This window comes from Prionailurus viverrinus, chromosome B4 (genome assembly GCF_022837055.1).
Source record: "Prionailurus viverrinus isolate Anna chromosome B4, UM_Priviv_1.0, whole genome shotgun sequence".
Taxonomy (NCBI): domain Eukaryota; kingdom Metazoa; phylum Chordata; class Mammalia; order Carnivora; family Felidae; genus Prionailurus; species Prionailurus viverrinus.
This window is the reverse complement of record NC_062567.1, coordinates 9,525,860-9,552,888: the sequence shown is the minus strand read 5'-3', so window position 1 is coordinate 9,552,888 and position 27,029 is coordinate 9,525,860. Positions and strand designations below refer to the sequence as shown.

The window sequence follows — 27,029 nt, the reverse complement described above, 5'->3', positions numbered from 1 at the left end:
ACTCTACCAGGAAGTTATCATTCAGAATTGCAGAAAGAGTCTTGCAGACAAGCAAAACTAAAGAAGTTCATCACCTCTGGACCAGCCCCACAAGGAATGTTAAGGGGCCTTCTTTAAGCAGAAAAGAGTGCTAATTAGTAACACCGTACGAAAGTATAAATCTCACTGAAATAGGTAAATATATGTATTATAAAGGTAGTAGATCACTTTACAAAGCTAGTAGGAAGATTTCAAGACAAAAGCAGTAAAACTGTAACTACAAGAATTAAAGGATTTACAAGGTAAGAACATGTAAAAAATGACATCAAAAAACCTAAGATGTGGCAGACAGTAGTAAAAATGTAAAGCTTTAAAATTCAATCACACTTAAGTTGTTATCAGCTTAAAATAGTCTTCCAGTTAGTGCACAAGGATGTGGTGCCACAGCACAGGGACTACAGTTAATACCACACTGCATATTTAAATGGTTTACTTATGTTTGAGAGAGAAAGAGCAGGAGCAGGAGAAGGGCAGAGAGAAAGGAAGAGAGAGGATCCAAAGTAGGCTCCGAGATGTCAGCATAGAGTCCGATATGGGTATCGAACTCAAGAACTGTGAGCCCATGACCTGAGCCAAAGTCGGACGCTTAACCGACTGAGCCACCCAGGGGCCCCTGGTGTTGCATATTTAAAAGTTGTCAAGAGTAGAGCTTAAAAGTCCTCAACACAAGAAAAACATTTTTAACTATGTATGGTGACAGGTATTAACCAGACTTACTGCGGTGATCATTTTACAATACACACAAATATCAAATCACTAAGCTGTATACCTGAAACTAATACATCCATTATACCTCAATCTGTTTTAAAAAATGTACTAATAAACTCTGTAGCATCTGGGACAAGCTTGAGCAAGATTAAAATACAATAGGTTGGGGACACCCTGCGTGGCTCAGAGAGTTAAGCGTCCAACTCTTGTTTTCGGCTCAGGTCATAATCTCATGGTTTGTGAATTCAAGCCCCGCCGTCATCACAGAGCATGCTTGGGATTCTCTCTCTTCCTCTCTCTCTCTGCCCCTCCCCTCCCCTTCCCTGCTCGTGCTCACTCTCTCAGAATAAACATTTTTAAAAAATTGTTTTAATACAGCAGGTTGTAATAAATACTAATAACTAGAAAAATTTTCAAGTAATTAAGTATGACTAGTAGAAAAATTAAATCACATAATAATTTCATAGTTCACATTAATATTTTAATGCTACCTTCAAACAAGGAAGGAGACTCTGGATATAGAAGAGAAATAAATATTGGTGAAATGAAGCATCACAAAAGCCAGTCTAAGACTTTAAGATTTTGTTTTAAAGACAGAAGGTGCACATACAGACAGACAAGAAGAGGGGAGAGGGACAGAGCGATAGAGAATGTCAAGCCAGCTCCACACTCAGCATGGAGCCTGATGCGGGGCTCGATCCCACGACCCTGGGATCATGATCTGAGCCAGAATCAAGAGTTGGATGCTCAGCCAACTGAGCCACCCAGGTGCCCCTAAGTTAAGGTTTTCAAAAGGACTGAAAATTTTAAAAAGATTGTTGTGAACATTAAACACAACTGAAGAAAATTTTTTAAATTCATTTATGCTTGAAAAGAAAAAAGTTAAACAGAATCGTACATAATCCACCAATCCCACATCTGGGTATGTACACAGAAGTGAAAGCAGGAACCTGCACAGGTATTTGTAAACCTATGTTCAAAGCCAGCAGCAGTATTCACTGCCAAAAGTGAGAAACAACTCAAAAGGTAGAAACAACTCAAATGTCCACTGTAGCCGAATGTATAAAAACAATGGGATCCATACACCCAACACAGTATTACTCAGCCTTAAAAAGGAAGGAAATTTGGACACATCCTACCACATGGAAGGACCTTTAAGATACCATGTAGTTGGAAGGTCAGTCCAGGGGATCCTTCACATGACCACAGTCGGCCCTCATCTGACTGCAACCCCATGCAAGAACACAAGCAAATAACTGCCCAGTGTACCCCCAAACTAGAGAATTGTGAGATATCATTAAGTTACTAAGTTTCAGGATGGTTTGTTAGTCATATAGGACCGAGAAAGATTTTACAATAATAAACTGTTGGAAGCTACTAAGTTTTGGGGTGATCTGTTACATAGCCATAGGTCACCCCAGCTATCCCTCAGTAACTGACAGAGCAGATTAGTTAGTAAGGCCACAGAAGAGCTGAACAATTCTACCATTGGGTAACTGACATTTACCCAGCGTATAAAATGCACTCTTTTCAAAAGTCCATGGAATATTCACCAAGACAAACCATATGCTTATCAGAGCCCTATGTGTAAAAGCTAACACTATTAACCTTTTAGACAAAATACAGAAGTGCATCTCTCCAAAACCGTGGGATAGGCAAATATTTCTTAAGCAAAACACCAAAAGCAGCAACCATAAAAAAAAAGTGGATTCCATCAAAATTTGAAACTTCTGCCCATCAAAAGACACCATGAAGAGAATAGGTAAGCCAAAAACTAGCAGAAAATAGTCATAAAACATGTATCTGTATATCTGACAAAGGACTTGTATTCAGGAATATATAAAGAACTAGAATTCAAAAATAAGAAGGCCAGCAACCTAATTAAAACATGAACAAAAGATTTTTACACATACTGCCCAGAGAAATATACGGGCTGTAAGTCTATGAAAAGATGTTCATTACCTTTAGTTACCAGGGAGCTATAAATAGAACCACAATTAAATACTGAAATACTACTACACCTACAAGAGAATACACTTACAATAAAAAAAGGCTGAGGACATTTGGAAATACTTGGCATTTCTAAAGAACTTAATCATACATTTACTCTTACTATTCAGCCCTTCTACTTCAGGTATTTACCAAGAGATGTAACCTTTATTTACTCAGGAGAAATAACACAGACCCAAAAAAGACTTGTGCAGGTGCCTGGGTGGCTCAGTTGAGTAAGTGTCCGACTTTTGATCTCGGCTCAGGTCATGATGTCAGTTCATGGGATTGAGCCCCACACTGCTCAGCGCTGAGCCTGCCTGGGATGCTCTCTTTTTCTGTCTATGCCCCTCCCCCACTTGGGCGCGCAAGCGTGCTTTCTCTCAAAAAAAAAAAAAAAAAGACTAGTCAGAGCAGTTTTATTCTTAATAGCCCGAATTTGGACACAAATGGTGGTATACTCAGACAAATGAAGATCATCACCAATGACAAACTACTGATTTCTGCAGTAACAACGACGAATCTAAAAACTATCCTCAGCGTAAGAAGCCAGACATGCTCTCATGACTCCATCTACATGACATACTCGAACAAGCAAAATTAACCTACTGTGATAGAATTTTCAAAGGTGGTTGTGCACACATGGAGGAGATGGAATAGGAGGACTGGCTAAGAAGGGGCACTAGGTGACTTTCCTGTGCGAGAAAAACACTGTGCATCTTCGTAAGGGTGGTGGTTACATGCTTAAAAGAATTCGTCAAAATGCACTGAACTGTATGCTTAAGATAGGTGCCGTTAATTAAGATAGGTGCTTTTAATTAAATTAGACGGGTGCTTTTTAAAAAATTAAACGTTAAAGATTTACTTCAGCAGCAGTAATCTGGCAACTTCATTGTTCCATTTTTGCCTAGAACAACGCAAGTGCTCAAACCCCATACTATTCTAGTTTATGTGGTACAGTGATATTCTCCGAGTTTTGTCCTGACTTCTTACCTTGTTAACTTCTGGTGTGAGGATCTCTATTTTTCTTAAACGCTGAAATGCATCATAATCAGTTTCTCCAAATAGTCTGATTGGTTCTCCTCTTTCTCTCAATCTTCTGATAACCTAGTAAAAAAATCAGTAATAATAGTAATCCCTATGTTTTTAGTAATAATAATTCCTCCTTTAGGTTACCAAATACATTATTTCAAAATTGAAATACAAAGTCAGTTGTCCTTATTTTTTCTTCAATTTTCCGTGAACAGATCTAGTGAGTTACTGTCACATCTGAAAATCTCTAACGTGTTTTGCGTACTTTGGCTGTTTCGGCAAAGGCTCCATCTGGATAACAGAATACATAAGAAACGCATGAAGATGGGAGGGAGTGGTAACTTTTAAATACAGAAGGAAAGTCTAGAGTCATCCAAGAACTCACTAACCAGAGCCTGGGGTCAGCACTGTAATGCCACATTAAAAACCAAAAACTTACCCTCAGAAGAGATGGGAGGTAGGATCAGGGCGGGGCACCGGTAAGGCTTTTGAGGGGTTGGAAATACTGTTTCTTGACCTGGGTGATCGTTACCTGGGTTTTGTTTTGTCATCACCCATTATATTGCACACGCATGTTTTATACACTTTTGGATCCATGTTGCATCTCATAAGAAAAAAATAAATTTTAATTGTGAAAAATAAAAGTTGATCCAAAATTGTTCCCAAGTAACAAGAAAGAATTTTATCTGGAAACATAAATAGTGGCACAGAAACCATTGGTAGGGCTCCCACTGAATTAACCAAAGCTTCGTATTAAAAAGATGCTTAAGAGGCCATCCAACGCTATCTCCAATCAAGGCAGACATGACTTCCAAAACACCTCTGCCAGGCCCGTCGGACAAATGCCAGGGATCACACCTCGTCATGAAACAGGCCGTCCCAATTTTGGACACATACTTTCACATATGTTTTACTTCTCAAAATAAACTAAAACCTCCCTCCCTCAGAATTCTACCAATATGCCTTAGTTCTACTTTATGCAACCACAAGAACACTAAATTCTTTTCCAAAATTACAGCTACTGTCAATGGATTTTTTTTTCTTTTATGTCCCCAGTGTTCTTCTCTTGGGGCTAGGTATTCCAAGTTCCTTTCACCTAATTTCACATGACAGCTTTTAGAGTCAGATCATCCTTTCCTCTGTAAGTTTCCTTTTGTTCATAGTTCATTTTTGTTTTGTATCGCTCTATATAGTTTGAATTCTTTATGTCACATGACTTTCTTGAGATTTTTTTGTTGTTGTTTTTGGGTTTTTAAGAAAAAGAACAGTTGGTTCTGACTAGAGTCTAAAAAGCACTGTAGCTGAGAGCACAAAGTAGCATAACCTGTCTACAGAGCCTGGCGGTCCTATGTACCCCAAGTCGTAGAAACATTCAGTCTTTACTCAACAGACTGCAGAAACCATGCTTCTCACAAATCTTCCAAAAGAAATAACCATACGTTAGCATGCACGCAATGCCATCTGTAGAAGGATGCTCATCTTAGTATGATTTCTAAGAGGGATGTGCTAAAGCAATCTAAAGGACCATTACTATTTGGTTTTGAAAAGAATAATGGGCTTTAAAAATATTATGGGAAATTGTGTAGTCATAAAAAATTATACAGATCTCTGTGTTTTGACCTATTAAGACATATTCAGAGAAAGTTATAAAACAGTATTTTTAAAACAATTTAGGGGTGCCTGGGTGGCTCAGTCGGTTAAGTGCCTGACTCCTGATTTCGGCTCAGGCCATGATCTCATGGTTCATGAGATCAAGCCCCACGTCAGGCTCTGCACCATTAGCGCAGGCTGGGAGTCTCTCTCTCCCTTTCTCTCTGTTCCTCTCCTGCTTGCACTCTCCTCCCCTCTCTCCAAATAAATAAACATTTAAAAAACTAAAAATAAATAAAGTAAAATAATTTAGACAAGTGACTTAAGTATAATTACTTAGAATGTATACACTTATTTAGAACAATGTGTTTAGTTTCTAAAGTTTAGAAACATATATTCTTTTAAAAGTTCAAGAATAACAAGAAAAGCAAAGATTTAGAACTTCATGAATACTGCACAGTATTTTAATCCAGTAGGTCATGTTATGTAGGCAATAATGACATAAAACTTACTGGAAAGAAATGGAAATAAATGCAAATGCTCTGGAGGTTTTTCTTTTTTTCATGAAACACTCATACATAAACTTACCTCTTGCCTAGAAAGAGTCATGGGTAACTTTTCCTCTGCAAGTTCAAGTTCTAACACAGGATTCGAAGAAGTTAATGGTTTCTGGTTCTCCTCTTTTGGCTGTATCTATATTAATAGCCAAAAGAAATCAAATTCAGCTTTTACAGTATAATATAGCTAGTACTGATCATTCTATGCATTAACTGCTCATGGAAATAAACAGGTTTTAAATATTGGAGGTTTTCTAAATGTTCCACTGAGGAACTCCTAATAAATGTGCCTGCATTTGAGAACTCATCAAACTTTGCCGTCTCAGGGACACAGCCAGCAAGCACACACACAAGGAGATAGCACTCTTGCTACTGAAAAGCGACAGATGTATAATGATTTCCAAAATCTAAAACTTACAAGGGCTGAAATTTAGGCTCGTTTCTCCCTAGACTCGAAACAAGTTAAATTCTTTTCTTAAAAACCATCAAGGGGCACCCGGGTGGCGCAGTCGGTTAAGCGTCCGACTTCAGCCAGGTCACGATCTCGCGGTCCGTGAGTTCGAGCCCCGCGTCAGGCTCTGGGCTGATGGCTCGGAGCCTGGAGCCTGTTTCCGATTCTGTGTCTCCCTCTCTCTCTCTGCCTCTCCCCCGTTCATGCTCTGTCTCTCTCTGTCCCAAAAATAAAAAAATAAACGTTGAAAAAAAAAAATTAAAAAAAAAAAAAAAAAAAAACCATCTACTTGCTTCTCCTCTTTGAGAAAACCACCTCATAGGGTTGTTTGATCCTTGTTCTGGGTTTTAATGAAATAAACAAACAAAAAAAAAAGTGTTTTCTAAGAAATCTGTGAAGCCTCAAGCTCCTGCTTTTTCCTACCCTCCTTTTTGAAAGGGAGGATTCCAAGAGCACCGAGACCACTGCTGGATGTGTGGAAATACTCCCAAAGCTACACACAATTTGCCAACAGACCGAGCTCTGAACCTTCGGGGGAAATAACAGCACAACAGCACCTTTCTACTCATACCCCACCCCCGCACCCCCGCACCCCCGCTCCCAAGAATGGACATTCTCGTATGCATGAACCTGCGGGGTGGGGAGGGAGGGATCTTTTCACGTATTGAGTCTGCTGTCCAGCTCACAGTTTAGGAAAATTAAGTTCAACAATTCGTAAGCCCCAAGGTGTAGTCTGTAAAAAGATACTGGAACAAGGTTTCCCACCTGATCATAGGACTAATTTCAAATGCCAAAAGATTAAAAAAAAAAAATAAAAAATAGAAGGCCAACATTAAAGAAATACTCACATTCCATTAAGAAGGCTATAATGGTTAAAAATGATATCATTTCTGATTCTATAGTTCATGGCTAACTGTTATGTTAATGTTTGAACAGTGCTGACAGAAAACTGAGGTACAAAAATCAACTCCTGTATTTTCACAAACGAAATCGGCATCAAGCCTTAAAAATGGAACCTAGTTTTCATAAGAGAATGGAAGTGATATATGCTGCATTTTCATTACTACCAAAAAGGAAATATTAAACACGATTTAGAAAGAAAAGCCTGTGCTTTCTCTTTAAGCATAAAAACCGGCATTTCTCCAAAACTCTCGGGATGACAAGCACTCTTAATTACAGAATGCCAGTTACATTCTGTCTGCTGGACCCAATGCCACCAGCAGTGTCTCTACGGTAGTTCCTCTGCTTTAGTGCTTTTCTCTACAGAAGCAAAAAAGTACTGACCTATAACTGAAGCAATGTAAACAAAGCAAAACCGCCTGGTTTTAATTCTTTTCCTACTTGACCAAAACGTTGAAAAGGTTCAAATTTAGGCATCTGGGAAAGCAACAAGTCAGCAGACTAAATCCATGGTAAATGATTCACATTCCAGACCAAGTGTGAGTTAGACAACAATGGACAAGAAAAGATGAGAATTCTTCTGTCCTGGTATCCATTCGCTGGCTATTTACATAAAATGTATTTTATTTTTCCTAAGCTAAAAGCGAATGAAATCAATACATTTATGGAAAATATCAAAATAAAAATGCAAACTTTTGTATTTTAGACATCCATCAGAAACATAAAACTACATTTCCAATACCTGCCCCCTGCCCACACTACGAAATAAAACCAAATGCATATACATACCATTCGCATTCCTCATGCTTCCTTTTAGAAATGCTATGCCAGATAAATTGATCTCCAGACTTTCCCCATTACATGCACAAGAGTATTATATTATACACATGGTTCACAAGCAAAAAGTTACTGTCAAATTTAGGATTTGGCACAAGTATTTCAACACAATTTCTCGGTCTTGTTTAAGAAAGTATTAAACTAGATACAGTCTTCTTTTAAAACGATTTGAACATCAACTTCACCTCATAACATTTAACCCCTCCCAATAAAAACCCCAATATGTTATTCAACTAGGAGAAGAGTTGGATAGGATAATAATAGGGTAACCTCAAGGACACTTTGAGTCATGCCTCTGAAATAGACAGTCTTCCAGGCCACTCATTCGTTTCTAATATTTCTATACATTCTCTACACACTAGACCTTATCACACAAAAGCACAGTGTTACATGGCATTCTGCCTCAGGCAGAGGTACTTGGGGCCAAAAGGAACTATTAACAATGCAAACACAAAAACAATGGCTTAAAATATTCCAGTGAAAGTGGGGAAATACCACAAGGTGCTACCACCTCGGTTGTTGTCGAATGAGTAAAATGTTTTGAAACCCTTTAAAATGGACTTTTATTGGGAGAGGTGGGGGGAGGAGCTGGTGGTTGGTGGAGATGAAGATGAGGCAGAATCAGACCCAGAAAATTCAAAGAAACAAAATTCAAGCTTTGATCTCAAGCCACTTCATGCTGTCCACAAAAGCCAAACCATTCCAAGCCAGAAGGCATGCATGTATTTGCCTGAATTCAAGATTTAAAAAAAAAGAAAGAAAAAAGAAAAAAGCTCCTACCTCTCCCGATGGCTTCTCATTTATAGGCTAACGCATAACATTGATAAATTGAACAGAGATCAATAATTTTGTCACTTTAACAACAGCTATATAAATTTAAACTCAGAAATATACGACTTAACACAAAAGCAGAGAGCCCTACCTTGTAGCCACATCTTTCAAAATACGCTTCCTCTTCTTTTTTGGCAAGTTCACTACGCTTGAAATACTTTTTATTTTCCTATTGAAGAGAGAAGTACGTTAATAGGTCCCTGGGTAAAATTTCATATTCCGTAGACAACCTACCAACACTTGAGTTTATCAAGAGCATGGTAAAGCCGGGTATATTATACTGAATCCCTCGACATGCCATCTGTCTTCTATCTGCTCTAAATATGAAGTCTTTTTCTTGCAGTATCATTTTAACAGGCATATCCAGCAAAGAGAAGAAACCAACAATATTTTCCAAATGTTCACGTTGTTTTCATTTAATTCCCCAATGTTTAGGTTCAATGATAATTTCTACAAATGAATTCATTAGGAACTACAAAAAACAGGATGCTTTAATTATTTTCTTCCAACAGAAACAATCAAAGATTATGGTTAACTGTTATCTGACATCTTAACTGCCATTACCCAGAGAGCTCCTAGGGTGTGTCCAAAATCTTTTTGTCACTTGGAATCTTTCTGTACCAATTAATTATATTTGTACTGATCAATTCTTAAAATCATATTAATTCTTAATCTAGACATAAAATGGTGTGAGAGTCTTTATTAGCAATTAACAAGATCGTTTAAAGTTATTTGTTTTATAGGATTCAATGTTATGAGACCAGCTCTAAGTCTGTAGGAGAAAAAAAAAAGTTAGTTCTTTCTATACTATATACAAAATCATTCTTGCTGTTAAATCCACATTCCCTAATTTGGACGTTGTTCCGTCTACAGTTGTGCCATCTGGATATTATTCCAGTAATGACTTAGCTCAAATAAAGATACTGCCCTACTTTATTAGTGGTAATTATAAGGGTACCTCAATGGTACCTCCAGACATGTATTTCAGTACCTCATAGTTCCCAAGCTCATTCACTCCGGCCATGATCATGGATGCCAGGACCATGACAAGAAAGGTTGATGGTGAGCAACGGGCAGATTAGACTGCTACACTTGAATGCCCTGATCAAGCCTGGCATCAGGAAAACATTGTGTGTCTCCCCTGTGATACACACAGGAAGTATACAGCACATCTACTAAGTATTCTTGCCAAAAAGCTGCAAGTGAATCTAACCATTTAGGTCTAATTTCCAGTTTATTACAAACGTAGGGAATAGGGAAATAAGCGAAACACCATCACTGGGAAGCAAATACTGGGACGTTTATCAAGGTAGCCAGTTTTTCTAACAAGTTACTGGCATAAAAAATGGGGGAGAATGAAAATGTTCTTGATTAAAAGAAACCAAGAGTCGTAGTTAACAAAGTTAACAAGCAAGTGGATTCTGTGTGGATCTGATTTGAACAAACCAACTGTAAAAATGTCTATGTACATATTTTAATTGAACTGGAAACATCTGAACGTGAGAGGATATTAATGGTATTAAGGACCCAAATGTAATTTTGTTGGGTGTGATCCTATCTTGTTTATAAAAGAGCACGAGACAAGGATAGATGGAGGTTCATCCTATAATTCCATTTTTGTGTATGTTTAGAATCCTCAGAATCAACAGTTTTGTTAAAAGTTCATTAACTCAACGAACATTTACTGACTCATCCACCACAAACGAACAGCTTTACAGATGCAAAGCTGAAGGTTATGACCTGGGGTAAGGAACTGATTGCATCATCCAAACATCAAAGCTACCCTGAGAAAGGTGGGAGCAAAATAATACTAATCGCAGTTTAGAGGTGAGAGAGCAGAGAGTTGGAAAGGGCAGGTGACATCCCCACAACTTACTGAGCCTTGTAAGTAACACGCACAACTAGAACTCAGGTCCTTAAAGTCTTTGAACGGATCCAGTATTGCAAGCTACAGTTCTTCACTCCCCAAATCTTATCTCAGCATCGATTGTTTCTTATGACCACGTAGAATTAACTGTCATATGTCACGTAAACAAGTTGACAAGCACATACTCGTATCCTCTCAGAAGAAGTAAAGGACTCCCCAAGCCTCAGTCTGTGGTCCAATCTTTACAGTATCTTTTACTACCACATCTCAATTCCATTGACTATACCCAACGAAATCTTAGCCTAGAGTATCAATTGTCGAAAGGTAGTTCATGGACCTCTAGGGGTCCTAAAGACCTTGTCAGGGGTTCTAAAAGGTCAAACACATTATCGTAATAATACTAAGAGGTTATGTGCTCCATTTTCACTGTGCTCACACTTTCACTTTCACTGATGGTACAAAAGCCAAGGTGAGGAAAGCCACTGGAACCTCAGCATAAATAAAAGTTATTTTTATTTACATCTCAGAGTTCACCGTCTTCTTCCCAGCAAGCACGTACAGAAAAAATAAAAACACCAGTGTGGATTCAGAAACTTTTTTAAAAAAAGATTTTATTTTTAAGTAAGCTCTCCACCCAACATGGGGCTCGAACTCACAACCCCAAGAGTTCCATGCTCCACCGACTGAGCCAGCCAGGCACTCCTCTTCAGTATCACGATACAGTACAATTCCACTAAATCTCAACCCCTGAGTATTATTATCTTTTTATATTTGGTAGGATGAAATCAAACATACAAGCAGTTCTGCTACATAATGAACTATGATAGCTGTCTCCTATTTGGCAGACATTTTCTCAAAACCGAAGAAAGCAAGCCCATTACTGAAAGGAAAAGAATAATATTTGTTGCCAATGATAAAATTCCATCCTTCAAGCAAAGATCAGAATGGTGGTAAACTTGCAGCCATCACTGTGAACTTGATGGTTTCCCAATGCTAAAAGGCTTTTCTGGTCAATCAGCGGTGATATGTATCATTTCAAGAACATAACATGTAGAAGACCTATGTAGCTCAGCAAACCATGACAGTACAAAATCAACAAGTTTCAAGATTATGCATAGGCAAAAGATCTACAAGCAGAATAGTTCAGAAAAGATCTGGAAAATAGATCAATAGATTGTAATATACAAAAAAGTTCATTGATGGGCACCTGGCTGGCTCATTAGTGGAGTGTGCAACTCTTGATCTCAGGGTTCTAACTTCAAGCCCCAACTTGGGTGTAGAGATTATTTAAAAATCTTAAAAAAAGAAAAAAAGTTCACTGATATGGATCAGAATCCAAACCCTAATCTTTAAGAAACTTACCATTTGTGTAGTTTTGGTACAGCATCAAAAAATATCCACAATTATCTGAAAGGCTATTAAAATACTACACCTTTTCCAAATACCTGTTTGAGGATGAAGTTTCTTCATATACTTGAACAAAAACAACACATCACAACAGGCTGAATGGAGAAACGGGACAACTCAACTGCCTTCTAATATGCCAGGGATTAAACAGAATTGCAAAACTTTAACGTCAATCTTCTCGTTAAATTTCTTTGTTTTGCAATACAGTTTTCACACAAACATTTATGTTAAAACACATGGGCTAATCATCATATGAAATACAAGTAAACAGAATATATTTTTAAATTTCCCAGTTTTAATTTCTAAGAGAGTAATTATCAATAAACATATCCTACGTAAACAAAAAGCTCTCCGGAGCCAACAGTTAAGTACACAAAGGGGTCCTGATATCAAGAGGTGACAATCCGGGGCCTAGGAGAACCCCCTTGCTGGCCTTCTCCATGCCTGCACCCAGGGTGCTGGGCAATGTTGGGAAACCATTTGGGCCTCAATGCCACCCACCGATCTATTTAGTTTTTTTCTCCAATATATTCTCTACACTGACCAGTACATATTCTCCCCTCGCTTAAACCTCTTCTCCCATCCTCTCTCCCCTTATTTTCAGCAAATGACTAAGCCACTCTGTTACAGAGAAGACGGAAGCCATGGAACAGGAAGTCCGCCCAGCACCAAGCCTTTCTTCCCTTCGGAAGCAAAGAGGAAGTCTTCCTCCTGCCTAAGGCCAGTCCCTTCCAGCTGCACCCCACTTCTCAATTCCTCCCACCTTCCTCAGGGACTTCTCATCACCCATTACTATTTTCTCTTCAGCATCTGCACCTTTTCCCTCTGTACCAGGCTCCTGGCCATTACCACTTAAATACGCTCAAGACTCCAACTGTAAATATTCCTTGCTCTGCACGAGGTAGGATGCTAAGCGTCATTTACAACAGAACTACACGAACATGTTTTCTCTCCTCTGTACCCACGTCCTCACTTCCAGTTCTCTTTGCAGCCCTGCCACAACTTGGCCTCTGTTCTTACTGCTCCAGTGAAAAATCCTGAGGTCATCAACAATGTCCACGGTGCAAATGCAAAGAATCTTCTGCGACTGATCTTAGGCAGTCTTCAGTTCAACTGCTAACACCTCCTTCAATAGCTACCCTCTTGGCTGTCAGATGACTTTGCTTATTTCTTCCTCATTTACTCGTTTGTTCAGATTTTCTAATTCTTGTATTTTTAATATTATCTTTTAGTCACTTCACTTAGATTTTTCAATTTATTAAAACATATTAAGGCATTACTGTCCCTAATGATTTTATTTCCAGCATCTTCCATTTTAGTAACGGCAGTTTCTCCCTTTACTATTTCAAAATTTTGTCAAGTTCTGTTAAACAAGTTTTAAACATTAAGTTGATTTTATATTGTGATAAATGAAAAAAATCAAGTGCAGAAGAGTAGATCTACTATGCTACATTATATTTAAGAAGAGGAAGAAAGACTATACACCCACTTGGATCCTTTTCCACGTGTGTTTCACGTGCATTAACTGTTAGCTGCTGCGGAGGAGGGGAATTGGGCAGCCTGGAGACACGGGTTAGAAGGAAACTTTATTGTACTCTTCAGTAGGTTTGGAATTTTGAATCATCTGAATGAATTATTAATGATTAAATTGTTAAATTTGCTTTTCATTTTAGAATTATGAGAAAAATAAAAATATTTTGCTTTGTACTACATGACCCTTTATTTCATGACATCAAAGGGTGTCTAAAACAAAAGGTTCCCGGGGCGCCTGGGTGGCGCAGTCGGTTAAGCGTCCGACTTCAGCCAGGTCATGATCTTGCGGTCCGTGAGTTCAAGCCCCGCGTCGGGCTCTGGGCTGATGGCTCAGAGCCTGGAGCCTGTTTCTGATTCTGTGTCTCCCTCTCTCTGCCCCTCCCCCGTTCATGCTCTGTCTCTCTCTGTCCCAAAAATAAATAAACGTTGAAAAAAAAAAATTAAAAAAAAAAAAAATAAATAAAACAAAAGGTTCCCTACCATGTTTCAAATGTCATCTTTATATACCTTGTATTTAGTAAAACAGAAGAGTTTAAAAGAGCAACTAAAACTTCTCTAACTGTAAAACACTGTTTTATAAAGCACACTGAAAACGCACTTTGAAATACAAAGTGCTGGGGACACACTGATGACAATTAAAATTGTACAGCATTAAAACTTGAGAATCAGTGAGTCAGCCCCTTTACAGGTAACTCAGGCGGGTTAGACGACTTGCCCAAAGTTACAGAGCTATCGAGAAACGCGGCCACGATCAGATTTTAGGGCTTGTTCATTCATTTCACAAATCCGCTTTCCTTTCTAACTGTATTCACAATTCTCAAGCTCTAAGTTTGTTGAATTCATTACAGAATGAATAAAGACCTACAAACACAAAAGTCTAAATACAAGTGGGTGGTACACATTTTAAGACAGCATATGGACTGATGGTTAAATTTCTTTAGATTCTCTCCTAAAGCACCTTTTTTTTTTTTTCCAGCACCTAACCTTTCTCCCTGATTTTAAAGACAATCTGCAAAGGGTATACAAAAGTACTTCTCCTTTTTAAGTCAGAACCTAATTCCTACATGCTGCTTTACAAATGTTATTCTTGGACTCTAAGTTGTACTTTCTGTAAGATAAAACTGAGGTCCATAGGTCTAAAGTGCAGAAACGTATCTACTGTACCACCTGAAATGTCTGCCAACACTAATAAAGGAAAATCAAAATTTAAAACATTCACCCATGACTGTCAGCATTTCATTAATTTAGAATCATCATTCCTCAATCATGTTAAGGTCTTTAGTGTTTAGATAAATGAGACAGAAACATCATCAAGAGTTGTAAAAAAAACACACTGGAAAGCCAACAAATATAAATATACAGCCTGAATATGCAAAGATACTATACATGAGATCAAAGTATGTGGCAAGGTTAACACCTTGGTGAATTATGAAAATAAGCCTTAAAATCCCTCAAGTAATATACCATATGGGAGGATACACACACACACAATTTAAAGAGACACAATGCTACATCAATGGATAGATCATCCAGATAGAAAACAATAATAAGGAAACAATGCCTTAAATGACATGTTAGAATAGACAGACTTAACAGATGTATGCAGAATATTCCATCCAAAGGCAGAAGGGGGTTGCTTGGGTGGCTCAGTCGGGTTAAGTGTCAGACTTAGGCTCAGGTCAGGATCTCACAGTTTGTGGGTTCAAGCCCCACGTCGGGCTCTGTGCTGACAGCCCAGAGCCTGGAGCCTGCTTGGGATGCTGTGTCTCCCTCTCTCTGCCCCTCCCCTGCTCATGCTCTGTCTCTCTCTCTTTTTCACCTTCAAAAATATATAAACATTAAAAAAGGAAAGAAAAAAGCAGAACAGACATTCTTCTCAAGTGCACATGGAACATTCTCCAGGACAAAGCATGAATGAGGCCACAAATCAAGTCTTGATAAATTTAAGAATGAAATCACATCAACCATCTCTTCCAACCACTATGATATGAAACTGGACATCAATTACAAAAAGAAAACATGTTACTGAACAAACAATGAGTCAATGAAACCAAAGGAGAAATCAAAAAACACCTTCAAATAAATAAAAATCGAAGCACAACTTACCAAAATGTATGGGACGCAGCAAAAGTAGTTCTAAGAGGGGAACTCCTATCAATAAATGTTTACCTCAGAAAACAAGAAAAATCTCAAAACAACCTAACTTCACACCTCAAGGACTGAGAAAAAGAACAAATGAAGCCCAAAGTTTGTAGAGGGAAGGAATTAACAAATACTAGAGCAAAAATAAATGAAACTGAGATTAAAAAGATCAATTAAACTAAGAGCTGTTTTGGGTTTTGGGTTTTTGTTTTGTTTTTTTCCCGAAAATTGACAAACCTTCAAGCTACATTTATCAAGTAAAAAAAAAAGTGCACAAATAAAATCATAAATGAAAGAAGAGACATTACAATGATACCACAGAAACACAAAATATCCTAAGAGACTACTATGAATAATTATACACCAACAAACTGGACAACCTAGAAGAAATGGGTAAATTCCTACAAATCTACAACTTTCCAAGTCTGAATTATGAAGAAATAGAAAATTTCAAATTACTAGTAAGGAGATTGAATCAGTAATCCAAGTCCTCCCAAAAAACAAAACTCCAGGACAAGATGGCTTCACTGGTGAATCCTACCAAACAGTCAAAGAACTGAACTCATCCTTCACAAACACTTCCAAAAAAAAAAAAAAAAAAAAATAGAGCAGGAAACATTTCCAAACTCATTTTAAGGCCAACATTACCCTGATACCAAAACCACACAATGATCCCACAAGGAAAGAAAACTACTGGTTAATATTCCTGATGCATATAGATGAAAAAAATCTCAACAAAGTATTAATGAACTGAATTCAACAATTTATTAAAAGAATCATACACCATGACAAGTGGGATTTATTTCAGGGATGCAAGCCTCATTCAATGCCCACAAATCAATGTGATACACATTAACAAAATGGAGGGAAAAAAATCTTATGACCATCTCAATAGATGCAGAAAAAGCATCTGACAAAACTCAACATCCATTTATGATAAAAACTGTCCAAGTGGTATAGAGGGAACATACCAACATAAAAAGGGCAAATATGACAAGCCCACACATAACATCATATTCAGTGGTGAAAAGTTGAAAGCTTTTCCTTTAAGGTCAGGAACAAGACAAGGATGTCAACTCTCACCATTTTTATTCAACATAGTATTAGAAGTCGTAGCCACAGCAACCCATCCAAGAAAATTCCAAAATGAAGAGGTAAAACCGTCAATATTTGCTGATGACATATTATTCATAGAAAACCCTAAAGACTGCACCAAAAAGATGTCAGAAATGAATTCAGTATAAATTCAGTAAACCTGCAGGATACAAAAATCAATGTACAAAAATTGCCGTTTCTATGCACTAATAACAAAGTATGAGAAAGAGGAATTAAGAAAACAATCCCATTTACAACAACATCAAAATGAATAAACTACCTAAGAATATATTTAACCAAGGAGGTAAATAAAAGAGCTGTACACTGAAAACTCTTAAGACAGTGATGAAAGAAACTGAAGACACAAATAAATGCAAAGATGGTCCGTGCCCCTGGACTGCAGGAACTAGTTACAGGTATATGTCGTTTCATTGACCTTCACTTTATTGCACTTCACGAATACTCCCATCTTTTACAAACTGAAGATCTGTGGCAACCCTCCATTGAGCAAGTCTATTGGCACCATTTGTTCAACGGCATTTGTGTACTTTGTGTCTGTGCCCTATTTTGCTAATTCTAGCAATATTTCAAACTTTTTCATTTTTATTATTTTTGCTATGGTATCTGAGATCAGTGATTACAACTCACCAAAAGTGTAGATGCTGGTTAGCATATTTTACCAATAAAATATTTTTAAGTTGTTTTATTTTCATAGACCTAATGCTACTGCACACTTAATAGTACAGTGCAAACATAATTTTGATATGCACTGGGAAACCAAAAACCTCATCTGACTCACTTTATTCCAATATTTGCTTTATTGCAGTGGTCTGGAACAAAACCCGCAAAAGCTCCAAGGTATGCCTGTACTGTGAAAATGTCCCTACTATTTATTCAAAGCAATCTATAAATTCAATCCAATCCCTATCAAAATTCCAACGGCATTTTTCACAAAAATAGAACAATCCTAAACTTTGTATGGAACCCCAAAAGACCCCAACAGCTAACATAATTTTGATAAAGAACAAAGCAGGAGGCATCAAGCACCTGCATCTAGAACTATGATACAAAGCTATAGTAATCCAGACAGTATGGGAGTGGCATAAAAGCAGACACATAGATGAATGCGAAATAGAGAGCCCTGAAATAAATCCATGCATGTAAAACCCATTAATGTACAAGGGAGCCAAACATTTACAGGAAAAGGTTGTCTGTTCAAAAAATGGTGCTGGGAAAACTGGAGTGCCACATGCCAAAGAATTTACACTACAATCTTAAACCATACACAAAAAGTAATTCAAAATAGATGAAAGAGTTGAATTTATGACCTAGAAAACTCCTAGAAGAAAACACCAGCAGTAAGCTCTTTGACATCGGTCTTGACGAGTTTTTCGGTCCGACTCCAAAACCAAAGGCAACAAAAGCGAAACCAGCAAGTGAGAGAGACTACATCAAACGACAAAGCTTCTGCCAAGTAACAAAACCATCAACAAAAAGACAATCCACAAAATAAAAGATATTTGCAAATCACATACATGATAAAGGGTTAATATCCAAAATATACAACGAACCCATACAACTAAACAGCATAAGAAATAATCCAACTTTAAAAATGAGCAGAGGGTCTGAACAGACATTCTTCCAAAGAAGATGTACAGATGGCCGACAGATACATGAAAAAATGCTAATCAACATCACTCATCATCAGGGAAATGCAAACCAAAACCAGGAGATAGCACCTCACACCTGTCAGAATGCTATTATCAAAAAAAGCCAAGAAATAACAAGTGCTGGTGAGGATGTGGGGGAAAAGGAACCCTTGTGCACTGTTGGCGGGAACGTATACTGGTACAGCCACTGTGGAAAATGGTGTGGAGGCTCCTCCAAAACTTACAAAGAGAAGCACCATATCATTCAGCAACTGCACTCTGGGTATTTATCCCAAGAAAATGAAAACACTGCTTTGAAAAGGTCTATGCACCCTCATACTCATTTTAGCAATATTTTCAATAGCCAAGGTATGGAAAAAACTTGTCCATCGATAAATGAATAGATTAAAAAATCTCTCTCTCTGTCTCTCTCTATCTCTCTCTCTCTCTCTCTCTCTCACACACACACACACACACACACACACACACACACAAAATGGAGTATTATTCAGCCATAAAAAATAAAATCTTGACTTTTACAACAACATGGATGGATCCCAAGGGTATTACACTAAGTGAAGTAAGTTAGAAGAAAGATAATCTATGATCTCACTTATATGAGGAATTTTAACAATAAACCAAACTCATAGGTACACAGAGGCAGAGGTTGAGGGGTTAGGGGGCTTGGGTGACAATCAAAAGGTACAAACTTCCAGTTATAAAATAATCAACTCAAAGAGATATAATGTACAGCCTACTGACTATAGTTAATAATACTGTATTATAGGGGTACCTGGGTGGCTCAGTCAGGTAAGCACCCGACACTTGATTTTGGCTTAGGTCATGATCTCACAGTTCATGGGTTCAAGCCTGCATCAGGCTCCACATCAGTGGCATGGAGCTTGCTTGGGATTCTCTCCCTCTCTTGCTGGCCCTCCCCCACTTGTACACTCACACACTCACACACTCACACTCTCTCTCTCTCTCTCTCTCTCAAAATAAATAAATAAAAATACTGTATTATATATTTGAAAATTGATGAAAGTAAATCTTAGAAGTCCTCATCAAAAGGGGAAAAAAAAAAAAAACACAACGCTTTTCAGAATAAAAGAACTATGAAGTGATAACGAATCCCTGTTGGCTGTATTTTACCACTGATAACATCCCAAGCAGAAATCTACACAAAAATATGCATTGCACAGATGAAATGTTTCATAATTATATATACTATAAAACATTAAATTTTGTAAAACTGTATGCAAGAAATAACACCCAATCTAACAGAACCTCTTTAAAAAAAAACAGTTAAACATCCTACTGCATGACCCAACCATCCCACTCCGTGGCCTTTTCTTAAGAGAAATGAAAGCATATGTCCATATAGAAGCCCATACACCAGTGTTCATAGTAGCTCTATTTTAACAGCCCAAAACTGCCAACAACCCTAAGGTCTTCCAATAGTTTAATGAATAAACAAACCGGGTATACCCATTCAATGGTGGAATGTTGTTCAGTGTAAAAAATAATTAAGTACCAATACACAGAACCACAAGAATGAATCTCAAGATTAGGCTGAATGAAAGAAGAAAAACAAGACCGAAAACATACTGAATGATTGCATTCACGCAAGACTCTAGAAAATGGCAACTAATTTAAAGTAAGAGAAAGCAGATCAGTGGGTGCCTGTGAGCAGGGTGGTTTTGGGGTGCAGGGAGGGGCAGGAAGGCAGGATGACCAGGAGGCAAAAAGAAACTCTGGGGTGAGATGGGCATGTTTACTATCTTCACTGGGGTGAAAGTTTCACAGGTGTATACTCATGTCAAAATGCACCCAACTGTATACTCTGGTTTACTGTATGTCAATTACACCTCAATAAAGCTGCTCCAAAATAAAGTATCACAGCCAGAGACTAAGAGGAGGAGGAGGAAAAAAGGAAAAAGAAAAACTAGTAGTATTGACGGTAGTTTTTACCTTGCCAGACCTTAAAACGCACCATAAAGCTATAGGAATCAAAAGACTGTGGGGGCGCCTAGGTGGCTCGGTCGGTTGAGCGTCCGACTTCAGCTCAGGTCATGATCTCACGGTCCGCGAGCTGGAGCCCCGCATCAGGCTCTCCGATGACAGCTCAGAGCCTGGAGCCTGCTTCGCATTCTGTGTCTCCCCCTCTCTCTGCCCCTTCCCTGCTCATGCTCAGTGTCTCTCTGTCTCTCAGTAATAAATAAATGTTTAAAAAAAAAAAAAAAAAAAAGACTGTGTGGCACTGGCCTAAGGATCAACAGAGAGTTTACATGAACAGAAGTGAGCACCCACAATGGAGCCACACAACACAATTATTTGATTTCTGAAGACACTAAAACCATCCAAGGGAAACTTATTTTCAGTAAACGGTGTGGGACTGGATACCCACCGGGAGTGCAGCAAACCACACCTCTATCTCACGCACAAAAAAATGGATTCAGAATTGTGTAGAACTCTGTTTATTAAATAAAAACAAAGCTTTTAAAACCTAGGAGAATACCTTACGCTCTTGAGTAAAAGCCTAGGGTGACTGGAGTGTACCATGGAGGTATGCTGAACTTTTAAGAAACTGCCCAACTTTTTTCCACGAGACTGTACTCGTTTACATTCCCAGGCAGAACAACACAGACCAAGAGGCACACGCAAAAAAACTGATAAATTGGGCTTTATCAAAATTCAAAGCCCCTGCTCATCAAAAACACTGTTAAGAAAATGAATAAAAAGCCCATAGTCTTGGAGAAAATATTCACAAAACATATCTGACAAAGGCCTGGCATCCATGGTATATGAAGAATTCCTTCAACACAGTAAGAAAAAAAAAAAACACCCATCAACCCAATTAAAAAATATGCAAGCAATTCTAACACTTTAGAAGAGGGATAGAAATGGTCAAAAAACACACGAGAAGTACTTAAAATCATTATCAGACAGATGCAAATTAAAGCCACCCTGCGGTGTCTAGACACATCCTCCAGAATTGCTGGACGTAAGAAGATGGATGACACGAACTGCTGACCAGAACAGAGGGCATCTGAACGGTCTTTGCTGGTGGATGGAAAACATGGTCCAAGCACTTTGGAAAAACGACTGGTGGCTTTTCAGAAAAACACAGACTTACTCTACGACCTAGCAATCCCACTCCCCGGCATCTTCCTAAGAGGAATGAAAACCCATGACTTCTACATGAAGTTTCGCAGCTGCTTTCATTTTAAGAGCAAAATCGTGCAAACAGCTCCAGTGCCAACATCAGGGGAACTGGGCCTATTTATACAATGGAATACTATTCAGCAGAAAGAGGCAAACAACTCAAAACGTTATGATTAAAGACAGTGGAACACAGAAGAGCACACAGTATGATTCCACTTACGTGAAGTTCTAAAGCAGGAAGGACTACCCAATGGTGGAAAGAAATCTGAACGGTGGGGGCTTCTGTGGGCCCAGGGCATGACTGGAAGATGGAACGAGGTAGTATTCTGTGTCTTGACACAGATGGCATTACACAGGCATGGGCACGTGTCAAAATGCATTGATTCGTGTATTTCTTAATACATGAATTTGTGCATACACACAAAAAGAAAAAATAATGAACTCTGGTTAATGATAAGGACACCAAATTGTTTAGGGGTAAAGTGTACCAATGTCTGCAACTTAACGTGAAATATATTAAGATCGTTAAATTGTTTTCATTACCCCATCTGCAGCTGAAAAACGCTTGTCTATATAGTTCCAGAAGAGCCACCTCATCTTTGGTCGCTTCATGCGGTGTCCCAACTTTTCAGGGTTAATCTGTGATGGCTGAAATAATAAATACTTAGCCTCTGGGTGCCCCTTCATCAAACTGTGGAGAAACTACTAAAATAGCCTATCACTGAATCTAAAAAGCTGACTGCTACAAGCCCTCTAAAGTAGTTTCTGAAATGTCAGATGAATTAATGAATGGACAATTACATGATAAAGCAAATACAGTAAAATGTTAATGCAGGTTTCACTGTGGAATCTAGGTGGTAGCCATGAGTGTTTACTGTGCAATTATTTTTGAGTTTTCTGTACATTTGAAAATTTTCATAGTAAAATGTTGGAAAAAGAATCTAAAGATGTCAAAATATGGATGCTATCAACGTGACAGCAAAACCCCTACCGCACTGTTTTTGAGCTACACTTTAAATAAAAAAAACAAAAAAACAAAAAAACAACCACCTTCAAAGGCTACTCACTGACCATTAAATAGAAGCTGAAGAGAATTATAGAAAACTACTACAAAGAAAAGGATAAGTAACCATAAAGCCAAGTTCAAAGCAGTGAAAAAATGCAAAAAGTTTCAGTAGGGCCGAAACGACCTGGGGCTGGGGTGTAAAGGGCACAGATTTTCACCAGCACAGAAATTACTAGTTTTTTTTTTTTTGGGGGGGGGGTTGTTTGTTTTTTAAGATTTTATTGTCGGGGCGCCTGGGTGGCGCAGTCGGTTAAGCGTCCGACTTCAGCCAGGTCACGATCTCGCGGTCCGTGAGTTCGAGCCCCGCGTCGGGCTCTGGGCTGATGGCTCGGAGCCTGGAGCCTGCTTCCGATTCTGTGTCTCCCTCTCTCTCTGCCCCTCCCCCGTTCATGCTCTGTCTCTCTCTGTCCCAAAAATAAAAATAAACGTTGAAAAAAAAAAATTAAAAAAAAAAAAAAAGATTTTATTGTTAAGTAATCTCTACACCCAACCTAAGACTCAAATCCACATCCCCGAGACCAAGATCCACATGCCTCACCCACCAAGCCAGCCGGGCGCCCCACTAATTCGTAACCTTTTTAAGTCCAAGATCCTTCGAGTACTATCATCAACAGGAGGAGAGGCAGAGGGGCTTATGCAGAAAGGAGCCGGGTCAAAAGTGTCACGTGCTGTGGAGGTCAGGAAAATGTGGAGGGCACTACCATCTGTGACTAGAATACATTCAGTATAGTTGTGGGGGCAGGAACCAGTCTGCATCATGTCAAGGAGAGTGTAGGAATTACAATTCATTTTAAGAAGCTTGGTTATAAAAAAAAAAAAAAAAAAAACCCAAAAACAAAAAAAACCTTTTTCTTAAAGATGGAAGAGACATCAGGATGTTTCAGTGCTGGTGGGAATAAGTCAGCAGACTAAAGGCACAGGAAGAAACGGGACGTGACATTAAGGTCCACGATACTAAAAAACAGGACCTGGGATCCAGTGTGCAGGTGGGAGGTCAGACCCAAGTCTTAACTGGTGCTGCATCCATTTTAACAGGAGAAAAGGTGAGGAATATCTTGCCTGGTGGCTTATTTTCTGTGAAACTGAATGTATGTTCCTTACAGAATCAAGCATTACTTTTTCTTTAATTCTCTGTGGCAGAGTATAATGTCACACACAGAGAAAACATTCAATAATATATTGGGGGGGGGGGGGAACAAAGCCAGAAGTCTACACAAAGCCCATCTTCATAACTACAACTAAAACTGCTGCAAAGTGTCTTCCACATAAATGAAGCTCTGTGTTAAATCAAGATTCACCAGAGGCACCTGGGTCAGTTAAGCATCCACCTTCAGCTCAGGTCATGATGTCGCGGTTCATGAGTTCAAGCCCTGAGTCAGGCTCTGTGCTGACAGCTCAGAGCCTGGAGTCTGTTTCGGATTCTTTGTCTTCCTCTCTCTCTCTGCACTACGCCTCCCCTGCTCACACTCTGTCTCCCTCAAAAGTAAATAAATACAAAAAAAAAAAAAAATTTAATCAAGACTCACCAACACCAGGACTCCAAAGCACGGGTATTAGAGCCACGCAGGGCCTACGCTTACCTCTTGAGTAGTCACAGCAGGCAGGACATGTAGGACAGGTGATTGGAGGCTGTTTTTTGGAGTTTCTCTAATCTAACAAAGAGGCACTGACAGGAAGTATTTACTATTTCAACTATCAGACTAACAATAAAAACCTGCAACATCACTTGAAATGACCAAACTGAGACGCCTCTTCTGGAAGAACAATGTAGCACAGACAGGTGTTTTCCAGCAACAGATAAGGTAATGGAAACAATTCACTGATCCCCAACCAGTATTTTTTTTTAAATCAAACAGAACGAATTAAAATAAAACACATGACAGAATCACACCTAGGGGCACCTGGGTGGCTCAGTCAGTTAAGCGTCCGACTCTTGGTTTTGGCTCAAGTCATGATCTCACGGTTTGTGAGTTTGAGCCCCACACTGGGCTCTGTGCGGACAGCCTGGCGCCTGCTTGGGATTTTCTCTCTCTCAAAATAAAAAAGTAAACTTTAAAAAAAATTTTAAAAATAAATCACATGTAGTTAAGGTAAGAAGCGTTTTCATGAAACTTTTTCCAAATACGTATCACAGCAAAATACAAAAATGTCTTACTGTGACTGGGGCCGTGAAAAGTGTGAAAACTACTGTGGGACACTAGGATGCAGAAAGATAAGGACTATAAATCAACAGGTTCTACATAAAATTATATAGCTGCATATCAAAAAAGAATGCAATCTTGCCATTTGTGACAACATGGGTAGATCTAGAAGGTACTACACTAGTTGAAGTTAGAGAAAGACAAATACCATATGATCTCACTTGTATGTGGAACCTAAAAAAATAAAAGGAACAGACAAAATAGAGACTAATAAATACAGAGAACTGGTGATTGCGGAGGCGGTGAGGATGCACAGAGAAGGAGACTAAGAGATACAAACGTCCGGTTATAAGACTGATAAGAAATGGAGATAAAAAGTACAGCACTGGGAATATAGTCAATCGTATTTTCTAATGTATATTTTTGAGAGAGAGAGATAAAACACCAGCGGGGAAGGGGCAGAGAGGGAGACAGAGAAAGCGAAGCAGGGTCCAGGCTGTCCGCACAGAGCGGGATGCAGGGCTTGAACTCACGAACTGTGAGATCATAACCTGAGCCAAGGCCAGAGGCTCAACCGACTGAGCCACCCAGGCGCCCCGGGTCAGTAATATTTCAACACCTTTGTATGGTGACAGATGTTAACTACACTTACTGCGATGGCATTTCGTAACGTTTGTAGTTGCCGAATCTGTTATACACCTGAAACTAATATAATTTTGTACGTCAACTACAGTAAAAAAGAAAAACTTCTCAGCTTTGACTTCTAATGCGGTAAACATCGATAAACACGTAATCAAAAGCCCTTCGTGATCCTCAACAATTTGGAAACGTGTAAAGGGTTCTCGAGGCCCACGGCTTTGAGAACAGCTGGTCTAGTCAGTTACGCAACAAAGCAACGAAGATCAAGTTAAGGAAGTTATTTTCCTCGTTCTCCCTTTATTCCACTGTCTCGCCCACATCGCTTTTAGCCGTCCCATCGGCGAAGAGCTGGCCAACAGACTTTTGTTATGCGTTGGGAGAAGGAGGCTGGGGAAGGTAATAAAAACCCAGGTTTTAGTAGCAAGACGGAGTCAAAGATTTTTATTAAATAATTCTGGACCTGCCCTTTCTCTGTTCCAGCTGGGCACAAGAACTGGGGCACGTACGCAGAACTCGGACAGATCAGAGTGAACAGAAGGGGCAGATACGGAAGCTTTGAGGAATAAGGGGCAGCTGGGGGGAAATTTGCCAAAATGTGGGGGGTTGCTGCAACTCCCCACTTCCTCAGTCACCCCAGGGAGGTGTCGAGGGGTGGGTCTAAAGGGGCCGCTCCGCAGTACTGGCGGGCTCTCGTTAAGCTCCATCCCCACCAGGACCCCTTTACCGCCCCCCCCCACACACACACACGCGCGTCTTCGATCGTCAAAGCCCCACGACCCCCGAGGATCCTCACCACCAGCAGGTTCCTGTCCTCCACCAGCTGCCGCTTCCGGAGAATCTCCGATTTCAGAACGTCCATCTCGCTGCCCGGGTTTACGCTCGAGCTTCCCTCTCCAGCTCCTCCGTCCGAGCCTCACTCTGCCAGGCGCCGCGAACCAACACAAACAAGCTCAAACGCCGGAGGACGACTGACAGGAACCGCTTCCGGCGGAAGCTGAGGTGAGCGAGAGGACGGAAGGAAGCGCTCCAGGGCCCCTGTTGTTGACGAAGCCTCTTGGATTTGCACCCCCTGGCGGCGCCCTCCGGAAGCGCGCCTGCCGTTTATGCTAGTAGATGGAATTGAAAGCGGGCTGAAACCTGAGTCGTGGCGCATTTTTAATGAGAAGTTATCACACCTGCTTGTACCTGCTAGTTCAGGTGCAAAAGCCTCCTCGTAGAACACTTCAATTAAGTTAACTAGGGCCAGATCTTCACTCATTATACCAGAAGTTCACATCAGAGTTCCAAGTTACCTGCTCACCAATATGAATGCACTAGAGTGGGAAAAACCTGAACAATACAATTAGCTCATACGTACAGAATAAAGGGGCAGGGTTCATTGCCAGCCCGTT

At 39.4% G+C, this 27,029-nt stretch overlaps 1 protein-coding gene across 3 annotated transcripts in view; it reads right to left on the bottom strand.

The window, feature by feature from the left end:
• The window catches only part of PRPF18 (pre-mRNA processing factor 18), a 50,253-nt gene extending 23,621 nt beyond the window's left edge, over positions 1-26,632 (bottom strand). For 2 of the 3 annotated variants that reach the window (XM_047866305.1, XM_047866303.1), the window contains exons 1-4: positions 26,432-26,632; positions 9,026-9,103; positions 5,947-6,051; positions 3,730-3,843 (exon numbers count right to left, since the gene is read on the bottom strand). In XM_047866305.1, the coding sequence (XP_047722261.1) occupies positions 3,730-3,843; positions 5,947-6,051; positions 9,026-9,103; positions 26,432-26,497 (363 nt within the window). In that variant the 5' untranslated portion in view covers positions 26,498-26,632. The remainder of the gene's footprint in view (positions 1-3,729; positions 3,844-5,946; positions 6,052-9,025; positions 9,104-26,431) is intronic. The other variant, XM_047866304.1, reaches the window with a different exon arrangement.
• Between the last annotated feature and the right edge of the window lie 397 nt (positions 26,633-27,029).